The sequence below is a fragment of the Trypanosoma brucei genome, chromosome 7, assembly GCF_000210295.1.
Source record: "Trypanosoma brucei gambiense DAL972 chromosome 7, complete sequence".
In the NCBI taxonomy this organism is placed as follows: domain Eukaryota; phylum Euglenozoa; class Kinetoplastea; order Trypanosomatida; family Trypanosomatidae; genus Trypanosoma; species Trypanosoma brucei.
In genome coordinates this window covers 1,171,353-1,193,589 of record NC_026740.1, presented here as the reverse complement: position 1 = coordinate 1,193,589, position 22,237 = coordinate 1,171,353, and the positions used below count along the sequence as shown (strand labels likewise).

General features: G+C 45.0%; 15 protein-coding genes across 15 annotated transcripts; all 15 read right to left on the bottom strand.

The window, feature by feature from the left end:
* Positions 1–1,095: 1,095 nt before the first annotated feature.
* On the bottom strand, positions 1,096–1,476 carry TbgDal_VII4780 (hypothetical protein, unlikely; the record flags this gene model as incomplete). The annotated part of the gene is made up of 1 exon (XM_011776540.1): positions 1,096–1,476. The coding sequence occupies one exon, from the start codon at positions 1,474–1,476 to the stop codon at positions 1,096–1,098; it is 381 nt and encodes a 126-aa protein (XP_011774842.1).
* Positions 1,477–1,679: 203 nt separating this feature from the next.
* TbgDal_VII4774 (hypothetical protein, unlikely) lies at positions 1,680–1,994 on the bottom strand (the record flags this gene model as incomplete). The annotated part of the gene is made up of 1 exon (XM_011776539.1): positions 1,680–1,994. The coding sequence occupies one exon, from the start codon at positions 1,992–1,994 to the stop codon at positions 1,680–1,682; it is 315 nt and encodes a 104-aa protein (XP_011774841.1).
* A 186-nt stretch (positions 1,995–2,180) lies between these two features.
* Positions 2,181–2,618, bottom strand: TbgDal_VII4772 (hypothetical protein, unlikely; the record flags this gene model as incomplete). The annotated part of the gene is made up of 1 exon (XM_011776538.1): positions 2,181–2,618. One exon carries the CDS (start codon positions 2,616–2,618, stop codon positions 2,181–2,183), a length of 438 nt encoding a protein of 145 aa, XP_011774840.1.
* A 1,461-nt stretch (positions 2,619–4,079) lies between these two features.
* Positions 4,080–4,418, bottom strand: TbgDal_VII4770 (hypothetical protein, conserved; the record flags this gene model as incomplete). Its single annotated transcript, XM_011776537.1, has 1 exon — positions 4,080–4,418. One exon carries the CDS (start codon positions 4,416–4,418, stop codon positions 4,080–4,082), a length of 339 nt encoding a protein of 112 aa, XP_011774839.1.
* A 929-nt stretch (positions 4,419–5,347) lies between these two features.
* Positions 5,348–6,043, bottom strand: TbgDal_VII4760 (hypothetical protein, conserved; the record flags this gene model as incomplete). The annotated part of the gene is made up of 1 exon (XM_011776536.1): positions 5,348–6,043. The coding sequence occupies one exon, from the start codon at positions 6,041–6,043 to the stop codon at positions 5,348–5,350; it is 696 nt and encodes a 231-aa protein (XP_011774838.1).
* A 498-nt stretch (positions 6,044–6,541) lies between these two features.
* On the bottom strand, positions 6,542–9,874 carry TbgDal_VII4750 (hypothetical protein, conserved; the record flags this gene model as incomplete). The annotated part of the gene is made up of 1 exon (XM_011776535.1): positions 6,542–9,874. The coding sequence occupies one exon, from the start codon at positions 9,872–9,874 to the stop codon at positions 6,542–6,544; it is 3,333 nt and encodes a 1,110-aa protein (XP_011774837.1).
* A 258-nt stretch (positions 9,875–10,132) lies between these two features.
* Positions 10,133–10,483, bottom strand: TbgDal_VII4740 (hypothetical protein, conserved; the record flags this gene model as incomplete). The annotated part of the gene is made up of 1 exon (XM_011776534.1): positions 10,133–10,483. One exon carries the CDS (start codon positions 10,481–10,483, stop codon positions 10,133–10,135), a length of 351 nt encoding a protein of 116 aa, XP_011774836.1.
* A 621-nt stretch (positions 10,484–11,104) lies between these two features.
* On the bottom strand, positions 11,105–12,169 carry TbgDal_VII4730 (hypothetical protein, conserved; the record flags this gene model as incomplete). Its single annotated transcript, XM_011776533.1, has 1 exon — positions 11,105–12,169. One exon carries the CDS (start codon positions 12,167–12,169, stop codon positions 11,105–11,107), a length of 1,065 nt encoding a protein of 354 aa, XP_011774835.1.
* Positions 12,170–13,457: 1,288 nt separating this feature from the next.
* Positions 13,458–14,054, bottom strand: TbgDal_VII4720 (hypothetical protein, conserved; the record flags this gene model as incomplete). The annotated part of the gene is made up of 1 exon (XM_011776532.1): positions 13,458–14,054. One exon carries the CDS (start codon positions 14,052–14,054, stop codon positions 13,458–13,460), a length of 597 nt encoding a protein of 198 aa, XP_011774834.1.
* Positions 14,055–14,158: 104 nt separating this feature from the next.
* TbgDal_VII4710 (hypothetical protein, unlikely) lies at positions 14,159–14,578 on the bottom strand (the record flags this gene model as incomplete). Its single annotated transcript, XM_011776531.1, has 1 exon — positions 14,159–14,578. The coding sequence occupies one exon, from the start codon at positions 14,576–14,578 to the stop codon at positions 14,159–14,161; it is 420 nt and encodes a 139-aa protein (XP_011774833.1).
* Positions 14,579–15,258: 680 nt separating this feature from the next.
* On the bottom strand, positions 15,259–15,537 carry TbgDal_VII4700 (hypothetical protein, unlikely; the record flags this gene model as incomplete). The annotated part of the gene is made up of 1 exon (XM_011776530.1): positions 15,259–15,537. One exon carries the CDS (start codon positions 15,535–15,537, stop codon positions 15,259–15,261), a length of 279 nt encoding a protein of 92 aa, XP_011774832.1.
* A 52-nt stretch (positions 15,538–15,589) lies between these two features.
* On the bottom strand, positions 15,590–16,510 carry TbgDal_VII4690 (fatty acid elongase, putative; the record flags this gene model as incomplete). Its single annotated transcript, XM_011776529.1, has 1 exon — positions 15,590–16,510. The coding sequence occupies one exon, from the start codon at positions 16,508–16,510 to the stop codon at positions 15,590–15,592; it is 921 nt and encodes a 306-aa protein (XP_011774831.1).
* A 2,177-nt stretch (positions 16,511–18,687) lies between these two features.
* On the bottom strand, positions 18,688–19,503 carry TbgDal_VII4680 (fatty acid elongase, putative; the record flags this gene model as incomplete). The annotated part of the gene is made up of 1 exon (XM_011776528.1): positions 18,688–19,503. One exon carries the CDS (start codon positions 19,501–19,503, stop codon positions 18,688–18,690), a length of 816 nt encoding a protein of 271 aa, XP_011774830.1.
* Positions 19,504–20,466: 963 nt separating this feature from the next.
* Positions 20,467–20,805, bottom strand: TbgDal_VII4675 (hypothetical protein, unlikely; the record flags this gene model as incomplete). Its single annotated transcript, XM_011776527.1, has 1 exon — positions 20,467–20,805. One exon carries the CDS (start codon positions 20,803–20,805, stop codon positions 20,467–20,469), a length of 339 nt encoding a protein of 112 aa, XP_011774829.1.
* An 8-nt stretch (positions 20,806–20,813) lies between these two features.
* TbgDal_VII4670 (fatty acid elongase, putative) lies at positions 20,814–21,719 on the bottom strand (the record flags this gene model as incomplete). The annotated part of the gene is made up of 1 exon (XM_011776526.1): positions 20,814–21,719. One exon carries the CDS (start codon positions 21,717–21,719, stop codon positions 20,814–20,816), a length of 906 nt encoding a protein of 301 aa, XP_011774828.1.
* Positions 21,720–22,237: the final 518 nt, after the last annotated feature.

The following is a 22,237-nucleotide window of genomic DNA, read 5'->3' as shown; positions in this document are numbered from 1 at the left end:
ATGGGGGGGGGGAAGTGAATCATCTCTACATTTTTGGACGTTCACAAGATGGGTACGGTATTATGACCACTTCGTGGCTACGGCGAATAGAATGCCAATACAATATATAACAACAGGGGCAACTATGTATAAAACATTGCGACTGGAAATGGCAGCACAGAAAAGAGGAGTATTTATCCCACGGGCAATACAAGAAGGATTGGATACTGAAGGAGGTATCAATGTATGATAAGATGTCAAACGCAGCTGCAAAACAAAGAGCTCAGAGAAGTCGCCAAGGACGGAATTGAAGCAATTTCAACAACCATCAGCGTCGAACAAGCCCAAACGGGCGAAGGAAGTCCCCATCGCGGGAACAGTAGCAAAGGCGAGACTGAGCGGGGCTCGTAAAATATACCGCTCCCGACATAAGAGAATGAAACAAAAGGCGAAGAAAGAATGGTCAAAACTACAAATCCACAAGAACAGTGAATATGTTCGAAAACACATGGGAAACAAGAAAATTCTATGGGGGTGTTGCGATCCGCGTGCGGATATACGCAACAAAGAGATACGGGGAAGCACAAATAAAATAGTTGCTCCGGCACCACCTAAACCAGTGGCTGTCCCCTGCGCGCAGATTAGGCCCTGTTCGTCAGGGAACTCTGAGCGAGAGCACTGTCCGGACCTTAAAATGTCTATTCAAGCACCGGAAGTCAAGCCGATGCTATGGCGTAAACTATTAGGTTCCACAAAAAATAAGGTGCAAGAAAGAATTCAAGTGCTGTTCAGGCAATTAGCCGATGCCGCGCAATACGTAAGACGGGACGAAATAGGCGACGTCCCAGCGCGTTAGTGGCTATCATCCAGTGATGCCAAGACCGTACTCAGCGCGAATATCACGAAATCGACAGTGGATCCCCCAGTCGCCCGCGCATCTACAGTCGATGAACCCTGGAAAAACAGGAGGAGACTATTGGCATCGCCAAACACTACGAATGGCTATTTAGACAATGTGTGTGATTGTCGCTGTATAGTGGAATTAAACCCGCTCCAGGAGTACCTGGACAGACTCTCCGCCGCTGGAGCAATAGTGGGTGATTTAAAAGCAAGCTATTATGAAATTGACCTGCCGGTCAACACCACCGCATGCTTCTCCATTGCAACTGCAGATGGTTCGCCTTTGGAAATGACACGATTGCCCGTGGGATTAACAACAAGCTGCGAAATTATGCAGTGGTTGGTAATGACATTAACGGGGCACTCGCAGGTAACGCGTTGAGAGCACCGGATGATAGACGGTGATGTCTGGATCGATAATTTCAGACTCGCAATTACGGAAAAACAAGCGCCAAAAGTAATTAGCCTCCTCCACGGCAAGGTGGAGAAATACTGCGTGACATTATCCGAACCGCTGCCTCTTACGCCACCAGTTATGATTTCATAGGAGCGGTCTTGGACCACAATAATAAAAGTGTACAAGTAACAGAAAAACATCTGAATAAATTGAAAATAATGTGGCTAGACAAGCAGATAACGACACAAGAATATTTGAAATTAATCGACCTGCGAGACCTTGAAAAATTATTTGGAAGCCTGGTGGATACGGCAAAAGTATTAGCAACTGAGCCGCTAGACTGGTTCCAAGAAATAATGAGGAAGTTCAGTTTTTTTCAACAATGCGTGCAAGCGTGTTAATGCTAGCCTAATAGTTTACGCCATAGCATCGGCTTGACTTCCGGTGCTTGAATAGACATTTTAAGGTCCGGACAGTGCTCTCGCTCAGAGTTCCCTGACGAACAGGGCCTAATCTGCGCGCAGGGGACAGCCACTGGTTTAGGTGGTGCCGGAGCAACTATTTTATTTGTGCTTCCCCGTATCTCTTTGTTGCGTATATCCGCACGCGGATCGCAACACCCCCATAGAATTTTCTTGTTTCCCATGTGTTTTCGAACATATTCACTGTTCTTGTGGATTTGTAGTTTTGACCATTCTTTCTTCGCCTTTTGTTTCATTCTCTTATGTCGGGAGCGGTATATTTTACGAGCCCCGCTCAGTCTCGCCTTTGCTACTGTTCCCGCGATGGGGACTTCCTTCGCCCGTTTGGGCTTGTTCGACGCTGATGGTTGTTGAAATTGCTTCAATTCCGTCCTTGGCGACTTCTCTGAGCTCTTTGTTTTGCAGCTGCGTTTGACATCTTATCATACATTGATACCTCCTTCAGTATCCAATCCTTCTTGTATTGCCCGTGGGATAAATACTCCTCTTTTCTGTGCTGCCATTTCCAGTCGCAATGTTTTATACATAGTTGCCCCTGTTGTTATATATTGTATTGGCATTCTATTCGCCGTAGCCACGAAGTGGTCATAATACCGTACCCATCTTGTGAACGTCCAAAAATGTAGAGATGATTCACTTCCCCCCCCCATTAATTTACAGAATTGTACCATGAAGGCCTCAGGATTCCCAATTGTAGTCCTACATTCGTCATACAATTGTAAAAATCCTTCAGAGGTTTCCGCTCTGTTTTTCCATCCGACCCAGTTTATACTAAAGCCGAGCGGGGTAGTGGAAACATGTTGGTACATCTGAGTGCTCTGTTGACGGTCTATGGAGGAAGGTTGGGGGTTTACAGACATCGTTTCCGAGGATCAGCGGCCACGGGACCTTTTGGGCGTTTTGTTATATTATAATATTTTTCGAGCTTTTCCACTATGTCTGAGCTTGCTGCTGAACCATTTCCTTTAATTCGTCTATTCTTAATAACGTGGTTAATCTGCTCAAAGTGTACTCTGTATTTTATAAGTTGTTCTTTACAGTCGCCCAACTGTTTTCTCAAGTATTCAATTTCAACCTCTATAGCTGGTGTGACTTCCGGGAAATAGTGACTTTTGCGACACGAGGTTTTCCCTTTCCTCGAGGTTTCTCAAACTTTATTCAACACCGCCGCCACTGCGATTCCTTCATACCTCCAACAGAATGCCGATCAGTAATTCAACAACGAGGGCGTGCTTGTGCCTCTCGGTTTGCCGATGCTAATCTGTCCTGGAAGGGAACTCCGGTCTAGCAGTCTCTCTCTTCACCTCACGGGTTCTATCAGCGACCAGTCGAGACAGCAGTTGTGACGTTTACTTTCCAATGTGAAGTAGATCCCCTGTAGATACCATCCCAACCCCCGCTGCCCAAAGTGCAGTGAAAGGACTCACCCGCACCGCCGCATATTCTCCTGGCGCAATACACCGAGTGTCGCATAACTTAATTTTTTGAGGCTGCCACTGCAACCAACAGCAGGCGTGCACCCTCGCATACCATCCAACTGTCCCATAATAAAGCGATTGGCCTCGATGCGCCTACCCAGACGCTCCATACCTGATTTCAAATTACAACCACTACGCTTTGAGAATCAACATCCCCACAATAGAGGTGTATGAAAAGCAGCTATTATGCATTTGTGTCACCGCTGTGCGCGGATGTTGTGGGTTCCACTGCCTTGACAACTGAGTGCGCCCCCTTTGCTAATTATGGTTCCTTTAATGAGCTTCAAATACGGTAAATAGTGGAAGAGGAATTAGATTTGTACAGCACACACTCATAGAAAGCGAAGCAGTGATATCACAATGGTTAAGTGCACCGCACTGCTCACATCAAATGGGGAAGGAACAAATTATGCACCGCGGCGATCCTCAGGAAATCAAGTTCCAAGTTCATTACCGAAGTCCAAGCGCGTTAAAAACTCACAACAAGCTGTAGGTCGGAGCTGTTGTAATTGATAGCGAATCCGTTGCGACATGAAGGAAGTGGCAATCCTTTTCATCCTACATGAGGGCATTCGTGCCTGAAATAATCAGATGGAGTTTGACATTAATGAGTTCAACGCCTCTACAGTGTTTGTTTGAGATTTGTATGAACTCAAACATCCCCTGCATCACCATGCAATTGTCTTCAGTGGGATTACACACATGCTTACGCTCCACACCTCTGAGCATCTCGTAACAAGTCAACCAAAAGGGCTCCGCCAACTTCCGTTTCTCTCGCTGCTGCTCTCATTCAATCAGTCATAACCATTATATTGTAAATGTTTTTTTTTTGTTTGTCAGGTTTCAGGAGGTTCCACTCGATGCTTTGGCCTTCGGGAGTCCCGCAACATCTCGAAGAACCGCCACAACGCTTCCATTCCTCTCACGGAGTTTTTGTTGTGCCACCTGCGCCTCCCAACCGCATTCACGCACCAAAAGTTGCACATCCTCCTCCGACACCGGGATCTGCGCCAACTCATCAGCTCGCTTCTTCTCAGCTAATTTCTTTTTCGCCACATCGGCATAAAGTTTCTGCATCCGCTGCTGCACCGCTTTCTCGTCATATTTCCGTACTTCTACTGCCTTTTCCGCTCCATCAGAAATTGTCCTCATGGATTTTTGCACATCGGATTGCCGAGTCATTGTTTCCAGGTGGTGGAAATAAAGAAGTGGGTGTCAGCAGTGCTTAATTTTGTCGACCGGAACCGCGTTAATTAGAGTCGTTACAAAATTAATGACTACTAAAGCACTTAACTTCCAATAATGTTGCAACGATGGGTGTGTGGAGTAGAATAACTCAGAGCAAAGGTAAAAAGTTGCACGTGGGTGGGGTGTGAAAATACTACCAGATACAATGACACGAGTGCAGGCTATTAATATTCATAACTCCGCAGTGCTAAAAGGACCTTTTAATCATTCCAGTGGTTCATACGCAACAAAATACAGTCACATCCATAAACCACCATTCAACACACAGCAATATTATCATTGATACCGAGACAACTAACAGGATTTCAACGAGGCGAGTGAGGAGACAGAAAACTTCCCGAATATGGATTCAATTGGGAAGTATATAATACACACATTCCCATATTACGCTATCAACTTTGCAAGGTGGTGCTAATGGTAAAATGAGTAATACACAAAATGTATGTGGTATAATATGAAAGATGAAAAAGTAGGGAGGGAAAGGAAGGGGGGGGCTCAAAGTAGTTTCCGTGCATGCAGTAACAGGAAGACCGCGTGTGCAAGATGTATTTAGACACTGAATAGTAGCCATGTGTTGTCCAATGCATATTTATCAGTCGTACATAGGGCAGTCAAAGCAACAAGGTGGGTGGGAATAAACGAGCAAGAGGGGAAAAAACACATAAAATAACATAAAAGGGGATGGGAGGCGTTCAAACAAAGAATGCCACCCCAAGCTCCTCACCACACGTGGAGTGGGGTGCTGGTATATGCAGCGAAAAGCAAAAGCAAAAAAAAGTATATCAAAGAGACGCAGTGGAATGTTGTCCACAACTAACCGCGCATTACTTCGGATTGTTGTCGCCGCTGCTAATCAAACGATGCTACACGCGTGTTCTCGACCTCCTCTGTTCTTGTTCTGGCAATGGTTCCCGCGAAGAGTCGTCATCCGGTTCTTTTTCCGCTTGCTTTTCCCATTTACGCGTTATGAATATAGTGTATGCTGCAATGAGAATCATGGCTATCCCTATAAAGATGCCTATTAACCGAACAGTCCAACAGGCCTTCCCACACTTGTGGAGCTCTGTAGTCGCAGCGGGGAGTCTGACACTAACGAGATGGACGTCTGAACGCGGATCGTGTTTATCTTTTGTGTGTTTGTACACCCCTTGCATTAACAGCGATGTTATTTCGTTGGGATTCCATGTATGCTGCAAGTCGGCCCTAGGGACATCAGTCAACAAAACCTGTGTAACGGTTACTTCAGCTTCCATGCCATGCTCTCCCTGCCGCATATCGTCGACGGTGACGGAAGTGTTAAAAGCATGCCGTCGCAGTATTTGAGCGTAAATGTCAAGTAGAAGGGCCGTCTTTAGTGCATTTCCGTCACTGCCTATGACAGTGCCCCAGTTCCCACCACTTAAGGTGATTGTGTGCTTCGATTTGCCGAACGGCTCCCCGGGAGTGGAGTAATCATTTGAATGAGCAAAGCAATCAGCACACCTACCAGGAACGGGAAGCAGCAGTAATAGCACAGTGGTTGCCGCTAATAGGGAAAGGGGGAAAGCCTTCATCACCATTACGCCAAACTTTTGTTTCTAGTCGTTGCTGCTTTTCTTACTCACTGTGTGTTACCTTTTTCTCCACTTACTTGCTATGGGGTCTGTGCAAACATTGAAAAATTATGGGAAGAGTGAAGAGAAACAATGATGCAACGATTTGTGCTCTTGAGTTTGTACGGGTGTTCGCGTGTAGGCGGAACACGGGAATACAAGGAGAGGAACATTGGGGCTCATGCGTGTGCACCTGCGACTGGACACATGCTCTAGTGCCCTTCCATCCTTCCTTAACCCCCTACTTTGGGTTACTTCTTACACGTTTATTGAGGGACCTTTACAATAATACTCCCCACCGAATAAAATTAACGCTCCATTTTACTTCCTAGCATAGGCTGCAGCCCTTTGTCACAAGGTAGAACTTTAATTAAGATGCAAAGCCACCACATGACTGATTTATTACCAGCGATACATTGCTGGGATGTGTTACCTTCATTATTGCTCTTCTCCCCAGCGGTTGGGTTAATGCTTCTCACCTCTTTGCTCTTCATGGAGGACACGACTGTGATACCTTTGTTTGTACCCCTGGACTTTGCTCACGTCGAAGAAGCGAGCCTTCTCGCTGTCTTCGAGTATCTTACGAACAAACTGCAAGCCGGAAACGTTATAGTCCATGCGCGTTGCTGATTGATCGAGGCCTTCAGCAATCATTCGGCGGAGGGCGGCTAGACGGCGTGCCCCACGCGCCTCGGACACTTCACCTGCAACGGCTACGCGAGCGATGTGAGTTGTTGCCACCGAAGCCGGTGTGCCAACCAAAGCGAGCAGAATTCTCGCAGCGGTCTCATAGTTAAGCACGGCCCGTTCCTTCAGCATCTGCTCGACGTAGTCCAGCAAGGCATCAACATGTGTGCTCGTGAGGTTGGACAGCGCGTGACGCAAGTCACTGGGTCGCACACTTTCTATGATGGACCAGAGATATTCCCAGACGGTTTTGTTCACCAGAAGCGGGTTTGGGGGAGCACTATCCGAGTCGTTCTTCCGTCGTTGTAGCTCCACTGACACCAAATCGAGCGCTTCCATTATCTTTTCCGCGGCAGCGGCAGTTGCCGTAGTCGCATGACCCGCCACACCCACTTCCTGCTGGTGTTGGATGCCATTTAAACTCTGCATCGCTGCTCGCTTTGCTGCCTCCTCATCCATCGCCTCCTGAGCTAACCGTTCTTCTTCCTCCGCTGGGAAGACAATGTCAGAGGTGCGTAAGAAACAGCGAATGCATTTGTCAACTCCCGCTGTCGCAACACATGTGCTATTTGCCGTCGCCGCAACCGCCCACACACCCCGTTGGTGCTGACGGAACATTTGGATCATTATCCAGTTATCACCGTCCCAATGTTTGAGTGTACCGTCAAGTGAAACAGTTAAAAGTTGGTGAGTATCCCGCAAAAAAGCAACGTCCGTCACGTAGTCATCGTGAGCATGAATAGAACGATGGCAATCACCAAAGTCCGTCCCCCACAGTCGCAGAGCTTTGTCCATGCCACAAGAGGCAATGAGAGTACCGTCAGTGCTGAACGTTGCCGCGGTAGGTGGAAGTTTATGACCGTAGAGGGAAAGGTACGGCTTCATTGTGTCAGCAAAGAACAGCTGAATGTTTGTGTTTTGTAACCCGACCGCGAGGAACCGCCCGTCGGCACTACACGCAGCGAACAAAGGACTCTCCGTTAACTCGAGTTGTGCGCTTTGCAGTAACTGAAGTGACATATTCTTTGTATCGGTCTCTCCATTCCCGTTTTCATCGGTTGGTTCTGGAGTATCGGGGGATGAGTTTTTATGGCGGTGAGACGCTGCTTGAGAGCCAGAACCAGAAGAGGCGGCATCGGAGCCAACCTTCACCATAGCAAGAGTCCAAACGATCATGCGACGGTCAGCACCAACAGAAACGAAACCACTTTTATCGGGGAGTGGAGTAACATGCCGCACACCACCAACATGCACTGCAGTGTCTGTGAACACTGTTTCCGCCGCGGGAAGGTCAACCAACAATACGGACCCATCTTTACGCCCTACACAGCACAGGTTTGAGGCGATGGCGGCAACAGCAACGGCATCGTCAAGCGCGACCTGAGATGTACATGTGAGCGACCCTGTTTTATCACCCCGCTTCACATTTGCCTCTACGGCATCATAGAAATCGTGCTCGTTTCTGTGATCCTCTTCCGGGTCTTTCGTGGAGATGTTCCACATCATCAGCTTTTCAGAGCTTAACGAAAGCAACGCCGTGTCGTCGTCGACAAACTGCAACGAGCGAATGTCAGACTGGTGTCCGCTGTAATCCATCGTATGGCGCATCGAAAGGTTCTCGAGCGACCACATAGCAGCAGCTGGGGGGTCGCCGCATGTCAGCGCAGTAGTGAATGTGCGCACTGTATTGTTGTTAAACGTTACAGCGATGTGGAGCTGGCCAGGACTACCACTACCTCTGCCACCGCTTATGCCTGGGAAAGGAGGAACGAAACAAGCACTACGCACCTTCTCGTCAAGAAAGAAAGTGCGTAACAAGGCCATCTCTTCCATGGCTGTAGCGTGGGCAGAATGCGTGCTTTTGCTACCCGCGTCATTAGCCTCACTTTTGCCATCAGTGGTTATTCTCGTCGGTGGCAACTTCTCCTCAATTCTATCCTCATCACCCGGGGCGTTGGGCTCGTCTCCATCATCCTCTGCCACATCGTTCAATGGGGCATTACCGCTATTCTTTGCCTCCCGACGCTTACGTTTCCGCGCAACCTTCCGTCGCACATCGTCGCGGGACAGAATACGAAAGATTTCCACAGTTTTGCTTGTGCACGCCAAGAGAAAGTTGCCGTCATATGAAAAGGAAAAAGAAGTTATTGGCTTCTGGTGTTTGCGCGGAACACCTCCGTGCTCTGTGACGGCACCCAATTCCTTGTCCATTTCACTTGATGCAGTGAGCTCTTCCGTATTGAACACCTTCAGTTGACTTTCGCGGAGGCCACAGTACAGCCGACTACCGGTAGCATCAATTAGTATAGACGACACTTGTGTATCCGATGCGACAATTGTCTGCAAGCACTGACGTATGGATAGTTCCCACACTTTAATCAGACCATCCGATGAGCCCGTGACAACTACTAAACGGCCTCTTGGGCGTCGTTGTGGTACGAACTCCACACCGACAATACCTCCCCGATGCCCACGCAACCGAAAAGAGGGCTCTTGAGTCACAACATCCCACACGGTAAGATCGGTATCTTGTCCCCCGCTACAAAGGCAAGCGCGCTGCGAGTCTATGGCAACGGATAGAACTGATGTATCTATCTTGTGACCGAGGGCGTAGAAACGGCAAACTGGTTCCCCGTAATTCGATGTCGGACCACACGAAAAAACTGCCACGTGCCCGTTGTGGTATCCGACCAACAGCATCCATCCTTCTTGCTCAATTTGATTGAGGGTATTCAGTGGCGTTGACGACGCTGTTGATGTTCCGACCATATCCAGTGGTACAACACGGAGGGCGGTAACTTCCAACGGCATTTTTCCTTCCCTAGGTATTAACGTATGTTGAAGCACACCGCTGCGCAGAGAGTACACCCGCACAGCCTCCAGACTTGCAGTGAAAATCACAGCAGAAGCCGCGGTTGAGGACTTATCCCTCCCCTGATTTCGGTTATTGCGTTCACTGTAAGTTGTCTTCGCCACTCCCGTTGATTTGGCATACGACGGACGCGTGATACTGCTGTAACATGAAAGGGAACCATTGCTCGCGACAGCACCACCCTGTGGGCCCACAACATACCGAAGATACGTCTTCCCAACCATGAATCCTACCTTCATTGAGTTTCAAGATATTTACGCAAGAAAAGAAAAATGAAAAACAAACAAAAAGAAACGGGTGCGTAAATAACTGCCGTCACCCGTTGCGTCGCCAAAGCAACAACTGGGTACACAAAGGTAGAGGAGTAGAAACAACAACAGACACACACACACACACACACACTTCCTTTGGGTAGCACCTCCCTGAGGTTAGCCAATCCCGAACTTTCCCACCCCAACCGCTTCGTCACAGATGCGGTCACACCCGCCCCGTCCCGCTCAGACAATACCACCGAGTTTATTCTCCACCAACCACTGCCCACGCTCATACATAATACCTCTCACACGCGCACTCGTTTGTCGGGCCGTCACCTCAAACTCATGTCGCACCTTTCGCGCGTAGTAACTTTTGTCCGTAACCAAAAGTTGCTGGTGGCCGGCCTTCAATAGACGCCGGTACAAAACACAAGCCTGCTGAGCCGTGGGATCAACAGGTGGTGGATGGGTACTCGCCTCCAGTCGCCGCCGCTCCAACTGCATGCGGCGGGCCGCTGCTCGACCAAAATCCGGCCGGCCTTCTTTCCACCACTTCCTCTGGCCACCGAGGCACGCAGCAGTGCTTCTTAACATATGAGAGAATACCGCCCGCAGATCCCAATGGAGAGGGGCAGAAACTCTCCGTGTAATACAAGGTCAAATAAAAACAAGAAGGAAAAGAGGAGAACAGTGGGCCATCCAGTGAACTACACATACAATAGGTAAGGAGGTTCGCTCTTTTCACCAAAGTTGTTGCACTTGAAAAATCACAGCCTCGGTAACAATGGTAGAGAGTAAGAAACACAGCTAAATCACCCTACTGGTCTAGGGAGGGTTTTTGCCAACCCCTGATGAAAAAAAAAGGAAGAAAAAACTCTTTTCTTGCCACACTACACTGATCATCCGCCCACTTCCACAAAGGGAGAGGGGAACAATCGTCGTTCCACAAGCAAACGACACGAGCACCTAAAGCAGCCAAAATAGAGTCCTTAATAAGTGAAACTTCACCTCACCTCCGCTCGCGCAAAAACATGAGGGACCCCTCCCAGAGTCGCAAGATGGGGAAAACAACTAAAACGCTATGTAGAAAAAGAAATAATAATAATGATAATCATAGCGATAACATCATTCTACCAGGGGGAGTCCGCTTTCTCCTGGCAAGAGCACCTCCCATATGAATAGTCCTTTATTTCATTGGGGGAAAAAGTCATGTGGTTATGCACCACGGCGACCACGAACATACGGTGCTGGAAGAGGAACGCTATGCATCGATCCGCGACCCAAATCTTTGTATTCCCCGGCACATTTGAGGGTTGGCGCTTTCCCTCCCCCTTTCCTCGTCCTATCCTCCTCCTCCTCCTCATTCTGCTCTTCAGTTCGCTCGCCAAATACGGCATTTCCCCCAGCAGAAGCGTCACAACCCTCAACATCATGAGTATCCTTCATGTCACTCTCATCATCCGCAAACGTATGCAGCAGCAATTTCGACCGCCGTGTGACGAGGCGCCGCTGCCGCATCTTTGCCATATCGTACAAAAGGTCAGGAGCCAAGAGATAACGATCAAGCTCCAACGTCGAAAGTGCCTGTTGTTGCTCAGCCACCACCGCGGCCTCCTCACTCACAGCAGACAAACCACCCACACCGTTATACCACCTGTCGGCTTTAGTTTCTGTGAAGTAAATGCGACTCCTATAGTCATCAGGGTCGAAGGTGAGATCGCGCAAGAGATAATCCGCAAGAGAATCAGACGTTATAAGAATGGTAGGTGTCCCATAAACGATCCCCGTTCGCCGTCCGAACGGTATGTGTAACCTGGCCACGAAAGGGGATGTCACGTGGGGCACTGCCGAGTCACTTTCCTCATTTCCATCGCTGTTACACGACGCCGTGGGGTGATAAGACGGCTGTTCAATACCCGCGTGCTCAGCAACTTGGTGAAGAAATTCTACAATTTCTTCATACATCCACGATCGTGGCAGGTTATGCAGCTGAAGTGCACGTACCTTTGCACCGCTCGACGGAGTGGACATCTTCTCTTCCTCTGCTGCAGAAGTGAAGCATGAGGAGGAGGAGGAGGAGGAGGATGAGCCCGCACTTGACGAATGCGCCTTAAAACCACTAGCGGCGCAGTCTGGAGATGCCTTAAACTCGTTGCGAACTGGGGCGTATAGCGCGATTGAATGAAACTCACCCGCGCAACCCGAAACAACCGGAGTGGCAGAAAACAGCCGCCACGTGGGTCCACCGCAGCGGGAACGGGCAAGCGATGTAAACCACATGTTTCTCAAAAACAATATTCAATTTTAATCCTTTTCCAAAGCACGTTGCCCCGCAGACAAGGCAACAGCACGCCGCTACTCGACCCAGTTGTCAAAAGGAGGGAGCAGAAGAAGAAGAAGAAGGAAAAAAGGGGGTGAGAACCGTAAATGCGGATTATATTCCCATAAATGAATGGGTGAAAATGCTGTTTTAAGTGAAACCAATATGTTTGACGAACCCTCACTAATATTTGCAACTCCATGCCTCCACCTTCTTTATGGTTTCCCTCATGTTTGGGGCAAGTTGGCACTTTATAGTCGTTCCAATGAAATCCTCCAATCCCTCCATCCCATTGCTCCAAAACCGTACGTATGAAAAGCAGGAATCACCGTATGTGCAGCGCAATCAAATGGCACAGCTTTAACCCTCTCGTTTCTCTCCTCCTTTATTTATTTATTCTTTGAATAAAGAGGGAGGCAAACATCACCAGCTGTCGTAACAATAAACAACGCCGTGAAAAAAAAAATGAGGAATGAGCTTCGCTTTTCTTTCTCCGTTATTCTTTTTTTTTTTGTGCGTGTGTGGTTCTTTTACGCTTTAAGCTTTAACCACATTAACTGCATCCTCCCGCACACTTTCCCGTCTCCCTCGTTTGCACAGTCATCCACATTCATCACGAATTGACAACTTGTCTCACTCTGATTCGAACAGTAATGATTTCAATGACACGTGTGCGTTTATGCACACAAGAGTACCAATCCTATTCGCCCATATCCTCTGTTCCTTCCTTTTGTTTACGGTGAAATGCATGAAATAAAAAGATGGGAATTCAAGCGAGATCGGCCGCCTCTGAAAAGAAAAAGTAAGAACCTTTAAATTTCCTAATATATTCAAATGCATTCACATTATTTTCAAGTTATTATTGCTTTTTTTCTTTCTTTTTTTTTTCTTGAGATTCGATCTGAGTTACATGAATACACGCAACGCAACATATCACAGCAACAACAATAATAATAAAAAAAAGGAACACTCACACGCAAGGAAGTTCCTCCAAAGGGTTAGGAAGCAAAGAATGCAAAAGACAAAAAAAAAAAAAGAGAGACAAGAAGACGCGAAAGCAAATTGCGGAAAGTTATGTTGCGAAGCCGCATATGAGGATTATACACATTCCACAAGATTCCCTTTCCCCTGTCCACCAGTTAAAGCGCTGGTAAGGTCGTAGCAATAAAACAGCACAGCTGCGCCATAAGTGCTCGGGTACACATTCGAGGTTGCTTTCTTCCGCGTAACACATTGCAGATGAAATATCTATAATATCCGTGTTCCTACTACCATAATAACATTCGATCCCTCATGTCGGTTTGATACGCTCCGCTGGCCATCACCGACAAGTTGCTCATCATAATCATCATCATCACCATCCAGAGGTCCTGTTTTACAACCTCCTCCTTCCCTTCCAGTTGCCGTTGCCTTTCCGCCCATCACAATATTACCACCACCACCAGAACTGCAACCCTCTTCTTCACTTTCCCTATCATCATCATCATCATCATCATCATCATGTTTCATTCCCTTTCGATTTTTATCCTTTGGTTTTGCTTTCCCGGGGTATGTGACATAAATCGTCTTGACTACACGATCCGTTTCTGTACCAACACTTACTGGACCTTCCACTAATGGAAGAAGTGATTGCGGTATATCCGTTATTGTGGCACAACAGGGGCATAAAAATGTGAGTGTGTTGATGGGTACCAAAATATGCCGAAAGCAACAGCCGCAGGTGATGTGGAGGTTTTGTGCAGGATTGATGGTGTTGCAGTTGCGGCAACGGCAACTTACGGCTCCTAAGGGATAACTTAATATCTTGCGGCACTTGAAGCACACAAGTTGACCAAACTGACTCATTGTATATCTATAAACAAAATAAAATATGTAAATATATTTATACCTGTGTGCGTGTGTGCGTATACTTTTTTTTTTTTAGGAGGAACGCAACTCACTGTGATGTGTCAATAATACGGAGGAACTATAAATACGTTACAATTCGTGAAACATGGCACAAAAACATAAAAAAAACAAAAAAAATGGAGAGGAAAAAAAAAAAAGAAGCATGGAGTCGAGTGAGTAGATAAAATAAACGAACACAATTTACGAACCCCGTCACGTCCCCTCCCCCCTCCACATAAATAAATAAACTTTCCACACCGTATGGGAGGAACAAAATGAAGGAGAGAGGCACTGAAACGAGGTATAAATATTGAAAAAGAATAAAATAAAATAAAAAGGAAAAATGTGAGTACTTTGCAGCCTAACACCAGCGATGTTGTCTCAATCTTTTCCAATATCAGAAACCAAAACCAAAACCAAAGACAAAAACAAACAAAAACAAAAACAACAATCCCCTCTGTTTTCGTTTCGTTTCGTTTCATCTTGTTTCCTCCTATTTCTTCCCTTCTCTTTCGCGGTTTTTTTTCTTTTTCCTGCTCTGTTTTCTTTCCCTTCTCCGCCTATTTTGTAGTGTCACTGGTAGCTGTATGCCAAATGAACGAAAAGCAAAAGCCACACAATTATGTCAGAAATAAAAATACCAACAACAACAGCAACGGCGAAACTCCACCATTTTTCTTCCCTTATAATTTTAAATTCATTTTCCTTTCATACTAGCGAAACATAAGTTGTAAGGGAAAAGAACAACAACAACAAAAAAAAAATGTTTAACAACACGTAAAGTGATAAGATAAAACAGAAGAGAAAGTAAAAAAAAAAAGAAGGAAGAAAAAAAGAAGAGGAAAACGCGTCCTGTGCCCAACAATTCCCACGAAAAAAACAAAACAAAACAAAAAAAACAAGAGGCCAACAGCACAACATTGCCTTCAACAATCCTTCAGTCCTCATCGTGTGGTGACTGAAGAGACGCGTCGTACCGCATGTGTTACGCCTGTCATGCGTCACACGGTTCTGCTTGAGATAACTCACCGCTAACCTCTCCGTTTCGTTATTCAAAGGTCATACGGATTAATATAAAAGAATCTTTTTTTTTTCATTATTGTTGTTTATTTCTTTTCCTCTTTGATTCATTTCTCATTCCTTCCCCCCTTTCCCGCCGTGGCTACTGGTGCACACCGGTAAAAAAAAAAAGAAAGAAAGGAAGGGAGATGAGAAAAGTGAGACAATAATAAGAAAAGGATGTGTGCAACGATACCACAGCAATCCACTCTGTTTTTCTTTTCCGTTTTGTTATTACCCTCAAACCATAAAAGTATTTAAACATAAAACAACAAGAAAAACAAAAACAAAAACAAAAAGAAGAAAAGAGAAGTAAAAAAAAGGGGGGGCGACAGTTTAATACGAACATGCAAAACAACTTCACTAAATGAAAGTTTCTCATGGCGCGTGTACATGAGAGTGTTGTATGTATCTGCCGCTCAGTCAACAGATCATTATTTAACTTTCTTATCGACAGAACCGTTGCTGACGCCGGCTGTTGAGGAGGGACCGCCAACAGTCGGGCGCTTGGGGGGTCGAATGTACGACGCCACAAACATCTTCGAGAAGAGGTACAAATAACTGGCGTACATCACCAATTGAATGCGCATGTTCGCTGGCGACACACCACATCCACGACCCCCCTCCCCATGCAACTCCTGAAGTGCAAAAATAGTCACATAACAACCCACAACCATTTGTAGTATCTGTATAATTGTGATGTACGGCGCAAGTGGGCGGACTACGCGTTTGTATCCTAATGCTGCAAGGGCGAAGTAAAGGTACATGACGGAATGTACGGAGTAATTCATAGCGGCCACCCAAATGTATGCGCTACTCCCTACGCAGTACGTGTGCCATGAGAACAACAGAACTGTCACATGGTGATACCAATGAAGGAAAGGCAACTCCTGTTTGCCCTGCAACACGAGGAATATCGTGTCAACAAGCTCCGGTATCTTTGAAAGAGCGAAAATACCCATCCAGAATCCAACATTTGTTGTGTAAAATTCCGTTTCCTTGAAGTCACAGGTGGCACCGTAGAACCCCTTATTGGCAAGGTTACGCAGAAGTACAGGCGTCACAGTGCTTGTGCCGAAGATGGAGAAAATTGAAAGCGCCAAATTCCACACAACCATCGACCGGCGAACGATTGGAGAGCCGGTGCCGTCAGCGCTTCGGGCTCCAGCAGCAGCAGCAGCGGCCGGGTTTGTGCCAACAAGCTTAGCGAACAATTTTGGGCCAATAAATACGAATCCAAGGTAGAGGAAAGAGATGTACAACACAACATCCACATTGGCAATCATCCAATCACGCACTGCGAGCCCATTCCAGTCCTGCTCAAGCTTCTGAAGTTGTGGAGGAGTAAAAAACATTTGTCGTGCTTAAGGATGTATTATATTCCGGTTTTCTTGACGCAGTCGAACTCTATGCACACGCTACCTCTTTTTTTTTCCTTTACTTTCCCTTACTTCTTTTATTTATTTTTTTTTACTCCTTTTGTATGCCTTTTCTTCAGTATCGTGTATGTGAGTGGGCGCGCACACGTCCAGGTTGAAGGAGGCAAACAAAACAGGAAAAAAAAACGGACACAGAAAACAACAAATGAGTGTACTGAAGGGAGAAACGAAGAAGGTTAAACACGGTGAACAACACATTTACATAATATTCGTCGAGTTGAACACGAATCGGCCTTCCGATTGTAACTTCCACAATCCCTGCTAGTGTTTGGCATTATCATAATTAAGTTAGGAAGTGTTTGTCACGACAACCCACAGCAGCACCCCATTTCTGGAAAATAATTTTACTTTTACACTCAACAAGAACAACAACACCAACGGCGCAAAAATGTGCGTCACCTATGCTTTCCTTTTACAGTATTATCCCTCTCCCCCCCCAAAACCACCCATAAGACATTACAGATAAGAAGAATGTAATCCGTCTCTCCTTCGTGTATCACTTCATTATGCACCAGTAACTCCAACAGCCTCAAGTTGCAATTAAAGTTACAAAAAAAATAATAAAAATAACCACGATTAAGTGTTTAGACGGAGTCAACCGGCTGTTTTCCATTGGCGTCGGCATCAGCTCCCCACGGCAGAAAACATTTCCCATTTCTCATCGACAGATGAATTATTTTATTTATCTATTTTTTTTTTTAAAACCGCGCCTTTTTTTCTTCTTTTTTTTTTATATATACAAAGCACTTTCAGCTCACGCTCACGTCAATGCGCTTATTTAGTCATATGATTTCACTAAACGGCTAAAGTAGTGGAATATAAGGTGATTGAGTGTAGAGAGAAATGAGGAGAGAAATTAAAAAGGTGAAAAAAAAAATTAATAGACAAACAAATCCGCTGCGATATTCATGAGAACATTCTCATGAGTGAACAACCACGAAGTAGCGTGAATGTTTATTTTATTACAATTTTTTTGAAATAATAACACAAAAAAGAAAAAGAAGGAACAATAATGATAATAATAATAATGATTATAGTAAAGTAGCCGTCAAAAGCAACCAAAAATATGACGAAGAGAGTGATTGGTTGTGAATAAATGAGGAAACAAACGGAACAACTACGAAAAATAAAATAATTACGAGATAAATATGAAATTATTATATTTAAAAAAAATGATAAAAAACTAAAACGAAACGAAATAAAACCACTACTCTCCCCACTTTGGGGGGGGATTTAGAAGGCGAAACAAAAAAAAAAAGAAACATGTGTATATGCGTTTATATGCGTCCATATGAATGCAAAAATAATTATGCATGCATACATACATACGCACATATACACATACACATACACATATGCCACGAGCTTTGTTTATAAATTATTGGGCTCGTGGTAGCGGTAAGTTGAGAGGACATAAACGGGGACCATGGAGAGGGGGAAAATAACGCATCAGAAGAAATAATACATTCAAGCCATCTGTTTTCCTACTTTTTTTTTTGTATTGTATTGTATGTATCTACTTTGTTCTTTTTCCTTTTCCTTTCTTTCTTGGCATTTACTTCATTGTTATGCCCTCCTTCACGCACAAATTTTCCTTTTGCTTTTCCCTTCCGATTGCTCGCATATCAGTTGTGATTCCTCACAAGGTAATTTTTTGTTTTGGAAAATTTTGCTCCGTCCTGCTCAGTTTGGGTCTTAATTTTACTTGCGCGCTTGTTTGTCTTTTCTTTTCTTTTTTTTTTTTTTCGTTTCAATAGCGAGTATTAAAACAGTCGAACGTGCCAAACTGTTTTTTCTTCCCTCATCCCTGCTATTCAAAATTGTCTGCTCCTTTTTGTTTTTCCCCTCTCTCTTCCTCGCATACCGAAACGCTGCGACGCATCGCGTTATGGTTTTCTTCTTCCCCTCCATTCCCAAAAACAAAAAGGAAGAGGGTAATAAATAAATAAAAAGGCGTTAGTTCATTAGTCCCGTGCCAGTGGCGTTTCTCCCCCCTCATCCCCCCCTCCCCGGTTACCCACGTTTCTACAACAAACAAACAAGAAAAAACAAAAAAAATTACCCCGTTGTTGTTTTCTTTACCGTCCCGTACTTCATTTCGACTTTTCGGTCCTCTTTTTTGGTTTCAGGTATGACTCAACAAACAGCGCAGCGAAGAGGTACAAATAACTCAAATACATCACCACTCCCATCCGAGCGCTTGCTTTTGTCACATTGCAAGTCTGTGGCCCATCAGGTTGAGGATTGTAAAGTACATACGCGGAGTACATTGTTACAGCGCTGCCAACTATCATCTGCAAAATTTGCATAATTGTAATAACCGGAGCAATGGTTCGCATAATCGCCTTGAGTCCACTGGCACACATGGCGAAGTAAAAGTACATGACGGCATGTACCGTCAGGTTCATGGCAACAAAGACAAATATGGTACTACTTCCCTCGCAGTAGCTTTGCCAAGAGAAGATTAACACGGTGGTGTGGTGATACCAATGAAGGAACGGAGGTTGTTTCCCCTGCAAAACAAGAAGAACCGTGTCAAACAATTCCGGTATTTTTGACAACGCAAACACACCAACCCAGAAACCAACGGGAGAGTCGTAAATCATGTTTACATCCCTCTCGCAAAGAGCGGGAACAAGTCCCTTGTTGCTGATGTGTGCAATAGCGGCGGGAACAACGACGATCATTCCGATGACGGAAAAGGTGGACAAAAAGAGATTCCACATAATAAAAACGCCCTGAAGAAGTGTTGCATTGATTAAATTCTTTTCTCTGAGGCTCTTCACGACGCCTGGTCCCTTCCACACAAGCCCAAGATACAAGAGGCAAAGGAAGCCGGCAACATCCACATTATCAATCATCCATTTCCTGATGGCAAAACCGCTATAGTCTGTGACGTATGGAAACATCTCGTCGCACTTACGCCACTATTCGTTTAATTTCTGTCAACCGAATACGCTTCCTTCTCACCAGAAAGGCTCTGTGAGTTGATATATATATATATATATATATTTAAATATATTTTTACCTACTTTTGTATATTTGTATGCACTCAACCCTCACTAACAAATCGAGTCGTTCAGCGTATTTATTTTCTGTTAAAAAGTATCGTTTGCTGTCGTAACCTTTTCAATACGAGAACGACTCAAACAAATATTCATATATACCCGCGTGCATTTGTACGCACATGTATATATCCGCAAGAGTAGGTGAAGAAGGAAGAAGAAAGGAGAGAGACTAATTTTGTGACAAGAACTGAAACAAACGAAAGATTGGCCACACTACATTTATTACGCCCAATATTACGCGGTTGGACTCCCTTCCCTTTTTTTATATTGTTTTCTTCCACCGTTTAATACGGGAGTTTAACGTTTGAGGGATATCTGTGAGCGAACCTTCACACGCACAACGGCACACACTCATATTATATATATATATATATATATAATATGTGTTTGTGTGTACATGTGTATGTATGTATGTATGTTTACCGTATGTGCGAAGGAGGAAGGAAACAAAGTGTCCCTGTGGAAAAATAGGGGAGCTAAAGGGGACAAAAAAGAACACAAAAAATATACGTTGCCACAATGCTGCTTATTCAGAAATGACTGTCGTATATTTTTTTGTTCGGTCCCTCAAAAGAGAAAAATAAACAAGGGTAAAAAAAAAGATAGGAGAGGAGGAATGGAGTCAACAGAGTAGAATTGCTTGAGGGATACGGTGATGCATTATTGCCCTACCAATACACACACACACCTCTTTGTGTGTATGCGCTAAATAACTCGTATGACATTTAGCATATATATATATATATATATATATATGTTCCTTTTTTCGTTTTTATTTTCGTTTCCTTTATTTTTTGGTTCATCCTAAAGTGAAAGTAAGGGAAGGTGGAAGTTACAACTGCAAAATACACACAAAAAAAACAATATGGTAGGGGAGTAGCAAGCAACCGAAGCGAACAGCTGAGCGTGCGACTGCGTGCGTGTGCATTTTTTTATGAACAAAAAAAGAGAAAAGGAAATGAAACCAATGCAAGAAATCGAACCAAGTGCAGGGACACGCCACAGATCATGCCTGCGACGAACACCACCCATCACTCTTCTCATTTTCCTTTTTTTCTTTTTACCTTCAACATTGTCAAAACACATAAGCACGTGAGCAGACACGCGTGCGTGCTCTTCCCCATCCTCCACTAAACTCCCCATTCTTTCATTTACTCTTTTTTCTTCATTTCCGCTGCTACGTGTGGAATACTGGCCTTATCCCTCGGACTGAGATAGCTGCGGTAGAAGAGCTGCGAAAAAAGAAGCAGGTAACTCACATACATTACCAAACCAGTATGAAGAGAGAAGTCTGTTACTGTGCAGCTCCTTCCCAACACATGCTTTACAGTGTACGTGTAACACACAACAATCGTACCCACCACCATCTGAAATATTTGCACAAATGTAATTATCGGAGCGAATGGACGGACGAGGCGACGGTGACCGCAGGCACATACAAAGTAGTACAAGTACATGATGGAGTGGACAGAATAGTTCATGGAGGCAAACCACAGACCGCTTGAAATTTTCTGCACGTAGGCAAACCAACAGAAAAGCATCACAGTGAGGTGATGGTACCAGTGTAGAAAAATAACCGGCTTCTTTTGGAAGACAAGAAAGGTCGTGTCAATCATTTCAGGGATCTTCGACAGGGCAAAAAGTGCAACCCAGAAACCCACATCACCGTTGAAGTAAAAGCTATCAGCCAAAGCGCACGTGGTGGTATAGAAACCACTATGTGTGATTATTGGTGAGGTGTTTGCGTCTAATTTTATCCCCGAGGCTACCATGACAATTTCAGGATTCATGAACGCTTTCACGAGGTACGGAACGGTGTAATACGCGCCGCACATTGAAAATAATGTCAGAAACAGATTCCACACGATGTTGGCGGCCCTAAGATTGAGGGGCGGTTGACTCGCCATAATGCTTTTCGGTACGTAGAGTACAAGAATAAGATACATGACGCCTGCGATGTAAGGAACCGATGGATGATCCAACATCCACTCCGCAAGAAAGGTACCTTGGAAGTTATTTATGTAGGCATCGTAGGAGCCCCCGAAGTTCATCAACATCTTCGGCAAATCACTTAACAATAGAAGGAAAAAAATAAAAAACAACAAAAAACACCTAAATTTTTCTTAGGGGAGAATGTATGTTGTTGCCTGTATGCTTCCTTAAAATTTATCTGTCTTTATTGGACGGTTTCAGTTTTTTTACCTCCCTGCACCCGCCTTTCTCCTTTGTTGCTACTTACTCTTCCTTTGTTTTCTTTTGTGAGCTGATCTTCACCCTCCTCCGCTAGGGTTCGTCAACAAATTTTTTGTCTGCTGCGAAAATGAGCCGGTGACGCGTCTCGGTTAAAGAGCCTAGCGAGATAGGTAACATTGACACGAAATAGCGAGAGAAGGGGAAAAAAAAAAGAAAAAAACATCATTCAATACTGAAACCGAGCGTGGAGTTATCGAAAGTAAGTGCACAAGCAGAGGTAACAGACATGATGTGATTACCTGTACAAGCAAAAGAATGAACGTACTTTAAGAACATAAACAACAAACTCAGTATTGTGTGCAGATAAAGCATGTGGAAGGAA